A 12721-nucleotide genomic window follows, 5' to 3' on the forward strand; every position below is an offset into this window, starting at 1 on the left:
GTAGGATATCCTTTTGTTTTAGGAGCTGAACCCAGGTCTCACCTTGTCCAGGGCCAGGTTATTATGCTGTAGCCCACACACTGCCCTTCCCAGGAGCGGTGCGGGGGGGCCTTGCTGAAAGACTATGACTGAGAAGCCAACATAAAACAAACTAGAGTCATCAGCTCGTCTCTCAACTATTGGCCATCCACATGGAACACAAGCTTGCTACACAGAAGGGGAAGGGGCTGGGTTTCTCAGCCTGGGAACATGGGCACAAGGGGTCAGAGATGGTATTTAAGGAGGATGATCTCTGTGAAGGGGGCTGGCCACTGCCACATGCCAGGAGACCAGGCTGGAGAGAGAGAGAGAAGGCAGAAGGCACTCTGCCTGGCCTGAGATGCTGACCAGACCTTGGCCTCACAGAAAGGGTGAGAGCAGACTCGGGATGGGTATGTCTCAGAACTCTTATTTTGCAAAGCTCTGTAACTCTTTAGTGCTTTGCTTGCTTCCCTGCCATGTTGTCCCTGAAAGGGTTAATCAAGAAGCTCAGAGGACTCACAGCAAGGTGGAATGTTAGAAGACTGTCTCTGAGCAACTGGGGTCTGGGGCACTGGTTCTGGGGTCTAAGGTGGCTGGGCTGCAGAGTCTACTTCACAAGGAAGGGTAGCAGTGTGATGCTGTATGGAATCTGGGGGACACTTTAGAATATTATGAAGACCAATATTGTAAAATGGAAATGAGTTGTGCCAGATATGTCAAGTGAGGTATCTGCAAAAATGTTATAATTTGCCAAGTACAGTAACTCCTCACTTAACGTTGTAGTTATGTTCCTGAAAAATGCGACTTTAAGCGAAACAATGTTAAGTGAATCCAATTTCCCCATAAGAATTAATATAAATGGGGGGGTTAGGTTCCAGGGAAATTTTTTTCACCAGACAAAAGACTATATATTATATATATATATACACACACACATACAGTATAAGTTTTAAACAAACAATTTAATACTGGTACACAGTGATGATGATTGTGAAGCTTGGTTGAGGTGGAGGAGTCAGAGGGTGGGATATTTCCCAGGGGATGCCTTACTGCTAAATGATGAACTAGCAATTGGCTGAGCCCTCAAGGGTTAACACTCACACTCTACTGTACAAGGCAGCAGGAAAGAAGGGAGGGCAGACAGAGACAGAAACACACATCCTGTGTGTGAGAGAGAGAGAGAGAGAGAGAGAGAGAGAGATGTGCATTTCCCCTTTAAGTATGAAGAGTGGGGTCAGAAGTACACTGCCTTGTTAATTAGATCAGCAAGCTGAGACGGGACTGCAGCTGCAGCTGCTGCTGCCTGGAAGCTCCCTCTGTTGTGTGTCCCCTGCTCTATGGAAGATGGGGTAAGTGGGGTGCAGGAGCAGGGGGGAGGGGGACACCCTGACATTAGCCCCCTCTTTCTCCCCCCCACACAGCAAGCAGTAGTCTCAGGGAGCAGCTTCAAGGCAGAAGCCAGGAGCAGCACATGGCAGTGGGGGGAGGGATAGCTGCAATTGCTAGCCTGCTGGGCAGCTGCTGCACAGGGAACTTAGGGGAGCGGGGAGCTGATAGGGGGCTGCCAGTCCACCCTGGTTCCAAGCCCCCACTAGCTAGCTCCACCGGGCTGCTCTTCCTGCAACCAGTGGACAAAGCAGGTGGCTGCCAAACGACATTAGATGGGAGCATTGCACAACTTTAAATGAGCATGTTCCCTAATTGATCAGCAACGTAACAACGTTAACCAGGATGACTTTAAGTGAGGAGTTACTGTATGCTAATCTTGTTTATACGTTTGTATCATCTTTGTATTATGTGTTATAGATATTTAGGGTGTATCTGTATTTCAAACTTGTGCTGTGCATCTGGATGACACCCCCAGACAGATTGGCATCAGCACTGCCTAGCCTGCTTGATGGCCCATCAAGGGACATCAACTGCACAATGAACCCATTGAAAGGGTCAAGGATACACCTTATGACTCAGCAAGGCATGCAGGGGCGTGCCTATAGACAGAACTCTAAGGCGTCCAGGCCATGTGCTGGGCAGCTTGTGTTTGAAACAAAGGAAATACAAGCGGCATGGCAAAAGACTATAAAAGGCAGCTTCATCTTCTCCATTTTGTCTTCAGTCCTGCTTCTTGTCTTCATTCCTGCTTCTTACTTCTGGAGTAACCTTCCTACAAAGGAAGCTCTGAATAAAGCTGTGGATGTGTTCCAGAGGGACTTTCAAGCCAGCAAACCCACCAATACTGCTAAGAAACAGATATATGGACTTTGAATCTTTGTTTGTATGTGACTGTTTTACCATTTAACATCTCGCTACTTATTCTTTCTTTTTTCTTTATAATAAGCCTTTACTTTTAGATGCTTAATGATTGGCCGGCAGCGTGGTATTTTGGGTAAGATCCAAACTCATATTGATCTGATAACATGACTGACCCTTTGGGGTCAGAAGAACATTTTGTATATGTGAGCCAAGTTTAAAATAACTTCTCACTGTACTGGACCTATGTGCTGACTGGGAGCCAGAGAACTGGAATGAAATAAAGGGGGCTGTGAGATTTATTTTTTTGCTTCTTGATAACCAGTGTGCGGGCCAGAAGCACCATTTGTGACTGGTTGTGGAGTTTAACTTCAGTGTTACCCACCAGTCTTGGCAGGATCTGCTCTCCCTTTTGCAGCCTGACCTGACCTTGGCATTTCCAGTGAGGGCTGCCCTAGGCACGCAGGGTCACAAACAGATACCTGGGAGTGAGTCTGAGAAACCCAGAGCTAGGACCAATGACCAGGCTCTGCTGAGACCTGATTGGCGTAGGAGCTTGTGGGATCCAGTGGTTGGGTCCACTCACAACAGACTGGTATTTGTCCAGAGGGGGGGACAGGGCAGGTTGTGACAGAAGCATCCGCAGTGGAATATGTGATAAATATGGAGTAAAAGGAGCGAATCTGTGTTCAGAAGGAAAGTGGGGGCGGGGGGAGAGAATGATCATACGGATTGGAGGCAGAAAAAAATCTATCCAGACGCTCCTTGTGTGGTCTTTCCTTGCAAGATAGGCTTGGTTTTTATGCTAATTTTCATGCAAATAGCACCGTGGGTATCTGATCCTGGGACTTGCTGTCCCTGGCTGTTCTGGTTTCTGAGCTGAACGTTGCTCTGGGAGCTTCCGTGCACCATGGAATTTCTGGGATGTCTTCAGACATGAATGTTAAACAAATTACGCTTATGTAATGTTCTTTAATGTCATTATTAATAAAGGGATGATTAAAAATGGACAGAACAGCCAAGAAAGGTCACATCTGGCTCATCCACATCCCTGCTGAAGCCGGCTCTTTCCCTACTGTCTCTTCTCCAGGGCTTTCTCCACTTCCGTTTGAACTGACTCAAGCACTGGGGTTTCCATCGCTTCCCGTAGCAGACAATTCCACACTTTGGTAGTTCTATCTCTTGGGAAACCTCCCCTGTTATTCAGCCTGAGTTTTCCGCCTCTGTTTCATCCCATTACTCCTAGTTATGCACCTTTGGTTCTCTCAGAACAATTCCTCTCCCTCGCTGCTATTACACCCTTTAGGTATTGTGTCCCCAAGCCCTTAGCCTTTGCCAAGCCGCGTGTCTTTCTTTATTTTAATCTAGTCATGCAAATGGGTCTCTCCAGCTTCTGGATGTGCAGGAGGGGGAAGAGGACAGTGTGATGAACACAAAGGTTTCACTAGTTCATTCCCCTGCCCGCTGACCCCATCCCTTTAACATTAGCAACAACTGACCATTTACTGGGAGACAGGGGCCTCCCTTGTAACATTGACAAAGTCCCCCACAGTGTTCGCGCTTTTCAAGAGGAAGTGGCTCATTCTACAAGGCTGAGCGTGCTGGGGGGGCGTGGCTACGTGGGGCTTGGCCTTTCCTTCTATCCTTGACTAGCACAGAGTTCAGATCCCACCTTGGTTGGCAGGTGAGTTTGGTGTTTGGCCACCATGACGTTTGGTTTGTTCGGCCATTGCTGCGCAGGACTGGAAAGCGGCTGTGTGAGAGGCACTGGGAGACCCAGGTAGTGGCCCAGCACTGGAATAGCCGTGGGCTCTACAGGCCAGAGTGGAGGTGCATTGGCAGTGCTGTATTGAGCCCTAGGCTGGAGTAACCAGGGTTTCTATGGGGAGGTCTACACACCACAGAATTACTTCAATGTAATTACGTCCCTCAAGGATGTGACTAATCCACCCCCTGAGCAACGTAGTTACACCGACCTAAGTGCTGATGCAAACAGCGCTATCATGGTAGGACAGCTTCTCCCGCCAACACAGCTACCGCCTCTCAGGGATATAGATTAACTACGCCGACGGGAGAGCTCTCCCCCGTTGGCGTCAACCATCTTCACTAAAACGCTGCAGCAGTGCGGCTGCACCAATGCAGCATATTAAGTGTAGGCCTGCCCTATGGCTCTGAACTGAGGTGTATTGGCAGAGTGATAGGATGTCTGCACCAAGTGTCTGTATCACACGCCCGTGAGGTGGGAGATGTCACTGGTTTGCTACTTTCCTTTCTGCCTTCTCCAGAACGCTCACAGACTTACTGAAGCAGCCGGGCCACGGCCCCTCTGACCACATGACTGACGGCCACATGGGCAGCATCCAGGTCCAGATGGGTGACGGGCTTGCCCGGAGCTCCCCCAGAAATGGCACAGGTAAGAGCCTCACCTCCCGTCCCCCTCACAGTCCCATCTGTGCTGGGCAGGGACCGGTTTGTGGGCAGCAGAGGGTTTCCCGGTCTCCTTCCATTTCTGTGAATGAGGTTTGAGGGGGGCAGGAGGGAAGCTGGGGTGTCCTGAGTGAAGCAAACCAAGCAGGGCAGTTTTCACGGAGGTGCAGGTGTCTGGCTGTAGCAGAACATGCCAGGGAGGAAATCTGTTCCCTTGTTTCTGTTATTTTCTATTTAATGTAGAGCATGAAAGGCAGCCCGGCGCCCATGGGGAGCTACCTCCCGCGGTGGACTCCAGGGCAAGAGAGCGCCCCCCACAAAATGCTGGTCATGGGGAGTATTGCAGGCATTGAGCTCCTCTCCTAATGTCAACCCAATGTGATGGGGCCTGGTCATGAGGAGTTCTGGGGGCACCATGCTGGCATCAGGGGTTCCCAGGGAGGGGGGATACAGCCCCTGGAAATTCACTCACCAGAATCCTACTCTCAAACGGGGAATTCCTTCCTCTTCAAGGGGCCAGATTTCCCACTTGGGACCCTGTCACTGCTCTTTGTCGACACTCCCCTGGGAAGCTGGACGTGGCTCTCTCCACCCTCCCTGTATCTGCTGCTCTCGTGGATGTTGCAGGGGCTGTGGGTGAGGGGTATGTTGAGGCTCCAGAGCGTTGGGCTCCCTGATGCTTCTGCTCCTGGTTCTGGGACAGCCCCCACTAATAACGGCTGGCGCAGTTGAAACACGACACTGATTTGGATGCGTGGCGGCTGTGTCTGCCCCTGCTGTGGAGTGGCAGATTTCGAGGCTTGCATAAGTTGCATTTGTGCCTTCTGCCCCTTCTCCAGTGTACTCCCTGCTTCCTCTGGGGGGAGGCTCCCCCTCCGGGCTGACAGTCCCCTGCTTGCTTCTCTGAAAGATCTGAAGTGACATTTGCCCTGGCAGCAGCCAGTGTGTGTTTGCAGCTCACAGGTCAGAGCGCAGTGCAGTCATCCGGCTAGACAAGTTGCAGGAGCCCCCAAGGCTGGGGGGTTACTAGCTGCACCCGGACTAGCGGGTGGGAGCATGGAGGAGGGAGGAAAACTGTCCTAGCCGTGAGGTGTATTAGATGGTGGAACAGTCCTGTGGTGGGGCAGTGCTGGGGAAAGTCCCATCGCTTGGGTTCTTTAAAGCTAGGCTGTGCAAAGCACCGCAGAATACGTTGCAGGTCAGCATCTGGCACTGCCAGAGTGTACCTGGGATGGGTGGGATCCATTCTGTATCTCATCCTTCTAGAGCAGGGGTGGCTGGGATCTCCCCCTCAGAGCTGGAGCTAGTCCCAGTGCTGGTGAATGGCGACAGGTGAGGTCATCTAGCGTGTGGAGGGGGGATGTCCCCGCAGGGGAGCTGCTTTCGGGGAGGGTGTGGAAGTGTTTCTCCTCTGCTGAAGGATGGGCTGATCGCTATCCCATGCTGTCCCCTTGGGACTCCCCTGGGTGGTAGCAATGGGAGGATTGGTGGGGCCAGAAGTCACTGGTACCACTGCGGTCCCCAGCTGTGTAACACAGGGAAATCGGCTGCTAATCCAATGGCCTTTAAGTTTAGTTCAGCTCTGCTCTGCCCAGGGAAGATGGAGAGGACTCTGTTTTCTCTTTCATTTGCCGGTGACGCTTATTAAAGGGGGCAAGGGGAATTTGCATTGAAACTCTTTGATCTGAAGTTACCACTGGTGAATGTCACCCAACTAAGAGCCTGGAGACTGAAGTCTGAACAGGTACACGGGTGGATAGAGTGGTTGGCCTGCCTTCCTTGGTCCTAGTTATATATATTTGCATTTAGCTGCATAAAAATGCATTATAATGTTAACAAGCTCACCCTTCCCCCATCCTGGCCTCAGGTTTGGATACTCCACTCTCCTAGCTTTGCACCCACACGGCCCACACCAAGCCTGGCACCAAGGGACTGTTGCTGGGAGTGACTGGAGGTCAGGGCCTGTGGCCCATTCAGCTGTTGGTCTCTCTGCTGAGGGGGCCAGTTAGTGCCGACGGGAATGGCGGTATCAGGGCTGTGGGTGTCCCATTGGAATGGGAACTCGCCCTTCACACCGGCCACCAAACAGCTGTCAGTTACAAAGGGCTTTTGGCCAATTCTGATCTGGGGACAGAGTGCCACCAGAGCCACAGCCATGGAAGGTTCCCTGATCAATCCTCCGAGGTATCCAGTCCCACTAGGCAGGTGGTGATGTTTGCTCTCAGCACAGATGTCTGACTGCTCAGGGGAGACTGTGGGGAGCATGGGGGAAGGGAGTATCCAAACCTGAGGCCAGGATGGGGGAAGGGTGAGCTTGTTAACATTATAATGCATTTTTATGCAGCTAAATGCAAATATATATAACTAGGACCAAGGAAGGCAGGCCAGCCACTGTATCCTGGAAATCAGTGACTCAGAAAAGGAGTCAGGAGTCATAGGGGACCAACAACTCCACATGAGTTCCCAGTGCGATGCCGTGGCAAAAAGGGCTATTACGCTCCTTGGGTGTATAAACGGGGTGTGTGTGGGGAGGGTGATTTTACCTCTGTGTATGTCCCTGGTGAGACTGACCCTGGCATACCACATCCTGTTCTGGGGTCGGCAGTTTAAAAAGAATGTTTAAAAATTGAAGAAGGTGCAGAAAAGAGCAACAGCCAAGGATTGACGGGCGGGAGGAGATGCCTTGCAGTGAGCCACTTAACAAGTGCCGTCTGCGTAGCCTCGCAAAAAGAAGCTGGAGATGTAACTTGATTAGTGCACCAGCACCTTCACGGGGAGCACATCCAGGCTATTTAATGTGGTGGAGAAAGGTGTAACGAGCACCAATGGCTGGATGCTGAAGCCAGACAAATTCAGATTGAAATGAAGGCACAGCTTTTTATCAGTGAGGGTGGTGAAACCAAGGGAAGTGGTCGATTCTCAGGCTCTTGCTGCTTTCAGATCAAGACTGGAGACCTCTCTGGGAGCTGTGCTGTAGCCATGCACAAGTTCCTGAGCTCAGCACTGGGGTAGCCAGGTGAAATGGAATGACCTGTGATGGACAGGAGGACAGGCTAGATGATTTAATGGTCCTTTCTGGCCTTAAACTCTGACTCTCTGACCCCTTAAACCTTCCCTCCCAGAATCTTTCTTTGCATTTCCAGACAATATGCACTTGAATAATGCTGTGGTCAGCACCCCTATCGCCCCCCAGATGGGGCTGCCACATGCCCACAGCAACCGGCTGCAGATGACGAGCACCATGCCCCATCAAGCTCCGGACTACGCCAAGTATGCCACGCTCAAGGCCGTAGGTATGTGCTGCTACCGCATCGCTGGGCCGGGGCCGGACAGGGCTGCTTCACCAGCATGTGCTTCCTCTGTCTTTGCTTCAGCTCCTCCCTCCCCTGATCCCATGGCAGCAGTGACTGTGATTTCCCCAAGGCCAGAGGGAAGGAAACGGGACACCGTTGGTGCTGTTAGGGAGAGCAGTGCAGCCCCCAGCTCTGGCGGTTCTGCAGGCCTGGAGAGAGAGGCAGGGGCTGCAAGTGTCGTGTGTGCTGAGTTCGAGCAAAGCTTAGCTCAGGGGTGGGGTTTCAGCACAGGCGTCAGTGAAGGAAAGGGGCCTGGGGCAGGCTGAGCAAGGGAAGCTGCTGCATTCATGGAGCAGGGGCCAGAGATTGAGATGGCCAAGGTTCTTTCCCGCCCAGCAGAGTTGAAGCCCAGGCGGGGAGAGGCAGGGACATACATGGAGGAGAGCTATCCTGGCAGGCAGAGGTGGAAGGCATGTGTGTTCCCTGTCTGTCTGACTTCCTGCCCTTTGCTTTGTTTTCCCCTGCAGAGAGCGCACCGGAAGAATTCTACAAGCGGTTTCCCATGGTAGACATGCCTCCGCCTGGTCCTCTGTCCTTCCCACCCATGGGGCTGCATCAGAAAGACATGCCTCCCCTGCACGACAGCTGTGCCTTGGTTGGCTTGGCTACACCCGGGCAGAAGGCCAAAGTGGTGAAAACCAACACCCACCCACTGGTGGCCAGCCCTGCCTTCAAGGGAGGCTGGGACCCCAGCCATCACCACCCCCCTGATGTCCGCCGACAGATCTATGCCAACAAGCGCCAGTTCAGCGTCGAGAAGCTGCCGGAGGTCTTCAGCCAGACGCCCACCCACTATGTCCAGCCCTCGCGGCCCTTCTCCACCAATAGCAAGACTGAGGTCACTGTCTAAAAAGAACCTTCATCTTTTCTTTTTATGTCCCAGCAGCCTCTGGGGCTAACTGTCTTGCCAGTCCAGACCACCTGCTAGAGAAGTACCAGAGGTGCTTCCCCATTATAGCTGGTGGCACTAGGGTGGGTGTCAGGAGGGGCGAGGAAGGTGGGGGAATACCCACCAGCACAGGTGCCCATACCTCCTGAGAGTACGCGGATAACGTGCATGGTGAAACAGGCATGCATGTTGCCCTGTGATTGATGCACGGCTGTTGTTTCCAGTTCACCTGTCCATCACATCACACTTGTACCAGAACGGTCAATGTTGACGGGAGCCGGGGGACTCACATCTGAGCCCAGCTGGCGAGGGGGAAGGAACCCCACCCCCACCCCGCAGGGAAGGACAACAGGTGGGAGATGTGAGACAAGCAATTGCAATAGCCATTAAGGTCCATTGGGTTAGCACATGTAACCCGTCCCCTCCCTCTGCCCCTCCACGTGGGTTTTAAACAAGGGCACACAACCACCAGTCATGCCAGTATAAACAAACTGTACAAAAGGGCAGCTGGCAAGGGCTCACAAAGAGTTTTACGTTTCCCTTCACTGCCAGCTCAGCTCGCTCCCCTGCACACGCTAGGCACCAGCGCTGCGTGGGGTTGGGGATTTTTCTTACACCCATTTTTGAATGTTTCGAATGATGGCCTGGCTGACCTTGCAGTTCTTGTTGCATTTAGCTCCCGCGGGCCAGGGCTGTGGGTCAGTAGGTGTATGCAGGGCTGCCCCTGCTGGCTGCAGAGTAGCAAAATATAGGTCCTACGTAAACAGTGACTGCTAGCTGAGGTTGGGGGGAGGGGGCTGATTATTATTTTTAGTTTCTGTGGGACATTTCTGCCAGCAGGGGCAAGGTTGAGCCCTGGCTTTGGCCGCTCAGGCAGGGGCTGATGGGGGCACGGTGGTTTAAAGGGGTGCAAAGCTGTCTCAGGGGGTAGGCTCTATGGCCTGGCTGCATCACATTTTCCATGGAGCCTTTCTGGCTGCAGCTACTGCCCAGCACCAGGCCCTGACGGTCACTCCTGCCAGGTTACAGCCCAGCAGAGAGTGTGGGGCTTGGGGTGGAGTTAGGATGACCAGACGTCCCGATATCCACCGGCAGCAATGTGGGTGGGGTTTTTTTTTTTTGCGCTCTGCCGGTGGGCTCCCCCCATGTGTCCCTATATTTCCTTCCCTTCATCTGGTCACCCTAGGTGGAGTTGTGGCTCCAGAGCAGAGCCTGACCTCTCCCACCGCACTGGGTGTGATGGCCATAAGTGTCACGCGCTTCACTCCTTCCCCCTCAACCTTGTGGCGTTTCTCCCCTACACCCCTGCCCCGGGCCCGGCCATGTTCCCCTCTCCACTCGTACAGGTTCCAGCACAGGCAGCAGTGCCAAGCTGGCTGCTGGGCTTGCTGCTAGTGCCGGAACTGCTGGGCCTGTGGGGCTTCAGTCACACCCCTACCACCTGTTATTGCACGCACCGGCTACCTGTGTCACAGCCCCACCCAAAGGCTGCTGCCCAGCCCCATGGAACTGTATCCACAGGGTCTCAGGCTGGGTCAGCCCATGTCTCCCTGACCATGTTCAACCACCCATCGTGGTCCACCATGGAGGTGGTCAATCTCCTTTGTGCCCACGCCGTTTAGACCCACCCCCGGCATAGGTTTGAAACGCCACTGCAGCTGTCAGCCTGGGGAAACGGCCACATTGCTCAACCCTTTGTAGGGGCTGGGCTTTTCTAGTCACCTGTGTGTTTCACTCAGTTGCTGCCCTTGTTGATTTTTGTTTCCTTAATTCTGCTCCATTCCTTTTCAAAAGGGCTTTGTACCACTGGCACGTGTGGCTGTCTGCTAGCCCTCTAAGGGTGCCACTCCCCTGAGCAGTCCCTCTCTGGAGCTATATTTCTATTACCTGGGTGAGAAGCACATGCTTGGCCATTGGCAGGGCCAAACCACAGATACACCTTACTGGTGGGTACAGGTGACGCTGCTGAAGTCAGGTTTGAACTGGGGACCTTCAGCACCAGAATAATGAGCCACTAATGCTTGAGCCAGAGGACAGCTCCGCTAATGAGCAGCAACAGCCACATAAACCTCTTAGCTGGACCAGCTACTAAAGGTAAACATGCCACACTGGGTTACCTTCTAACCCCCATCACTCCCCCCCCTCCCCCCGCAGTTCATCTGTCCACAGGACAACAGTGAGCAGCAGAGAGACGAGCGGGAAGAAAAATGGAACAAAAACGTTCTATTAGTCCTGGCTTGCTTCCCCCCCTGCTGATTTGAAGTTCACACACAAACTTTAGGGCCCTGCAGGAGCTGACAAAGAGCCGCCAGTTTTCCTTCCTGCTGCGCGCTGGTTGCTGCATGGTGGCAAAGGCGTCGGTGGGGAGGACCCAGTGCATGCCCTTTGCGCAATGCACTGAACAGCCTCCAACAGGCCTGGACCGCTGCTCAATCCTGGGGGGGCGGGGCCATGTTAGCACCATGGGCTGCCTCCTCTGGCACCAGCCCATGCGGTGGGCCTGTCATGTCTGCTTCTGGCTGAGGTGCACACCCCCAATGACAGCCAGTGCAGACCACCACCAAGGGCTGTAACCCACTTCATGCTGAGGCCAGGCAGGGTGCCTACCTTCATCCCCTCGTTGAACTAGGGCTTCCATATTGTTTCTGATGCCTGGATATTAAGTGACTTTAGGCCTTGTGCCAGCCCAAGCCCTGCAGTGGGTGAGGCTGGGCTTAGCCCTGCAGCGCAGGCTGCCACACCACACTCGCCCCCCCCAGCCCAAACAGGCCTTTTTTGTAAACCAAGGGGCTTTGCCTCATCAAGGCCCACTTGGCTCTTGGCCTCTGCTGAGGCTGCGAACATGGAGGCCAATCAGTGCCAATTGCCAGGTGTGTGAGACAGAGAGCGCTGCGGCCACCTGGCCCCTCTGGCAGATGCTGGAATAAAGCCATTAACGTGTTTCACGTGGGCCACCAAGCAGCAATCAGCTGGCAAAGCTTCCAAGTGGGGGCTGGGGGATGGACTGATGCCCCAAAGGGGAAAGGCTCCTCTCCCCCCTTCTCTTCATTCCAGCCCCGGGTCCTTTGAGCCACTGGACCCCTTAGCAATAAATACCACCCCCACCCCCAGGAGCCTGAGCGGTGCAACTGGCTGTGACGGGGCAGCGTGAGAGAGAGCTGGGTAGGACAGCCCGGCCCATGGACAGCCACAGCAGAACCAGGGCACTGGCTGCATGAGGGGCAGGGCCGCATGCCAGGGCCAGGGCCACGGGGGCTCAACCCTTGTGTCCTGCCAGCCCTGGGTCATTTTTGTTTGTAAGTTCCACTTTCTCCCCCCACCTCCTACAGAAATAAAATGCCCCCGTTGCCAGACTGAGTGTGTGTCCAGTGGCTGTTGTGCGTATGCAGACCTGGGCTCCCAGCTTGGGGGCGGGGAGTGTGCGCAGCATTTCTGAGGGACCCTCTTTCAGATAGACACATCCAGCCGCCCCTTTGCTTCTGGCAGCTTTAGGCCCAAGGGCTCAGCCCTTGGGCGTGGCCTTAGGCCCAGGAAGAGCTACACCAGCATTGAAGCCTTGTGGGCTTTAGTAAGGGGCAGAACAGGACTTCTCTGCCCCACAAGGGCTTGTGACATAGGGCCACACGGCCTCCCCTCCACCCTACTGGCTTGGGGTGGGGGGGCAGGGAGCACATAAATTACTGCAGCCCTTCAGCCCAGCTGTGCTTCATTCAGTGTTTCTCGGCACCAGCCCCGTCACAGCAACACATGAGCAACCTGAGGCTGAGGCGTAATGGAGCTGGGT

General features: G+C 53.7%; 1 protein-coding gene across 1 annotated transcript in view; it reads left to right on the plus strand.

The window, feature by feature from the left end:
* SHISA8 (shisa family member 8) overlaps positions 1–12291 on the plus strand; it is a 35135-nt gene extending 22844 nt beyond the window's left edge. The window contains exons 2-4 of the mRNA XM_054016223.1: positions 4554–4681; positions 7839–7988; positions 8516–12291. Of these exons, the coding sequence (XP_053872198.1) occupies positions 4554–4681; positions 7839–7988; positions 8516–8898 (661 nt within the window). The 3' untranslated portion in view covers positions 8899–12291. The remainder of the gene's footprint in view (positions 1–4553; positions 4682–7838; positions 7989–8515) is intronic.
* Positions 12292–12721: the final 430 nt, after the last annotated feature.

The sequence above is a fragment of the Malaclemys terrapin genome, chromosome 1 (assembly GCF_027887155.1).
Source record: "Malaclemys terrapin pileata isolate rMalTer1 chromosome 1, rMalTer1.hap1, whole genome shotgun sequence".
Classification (NCBI taxonomy): domain Eukaryota; kingdom Metazoa; phylum Chordata; order Testudines; family Emydidae; genus Malaclemys; species Malaclemys terrapin.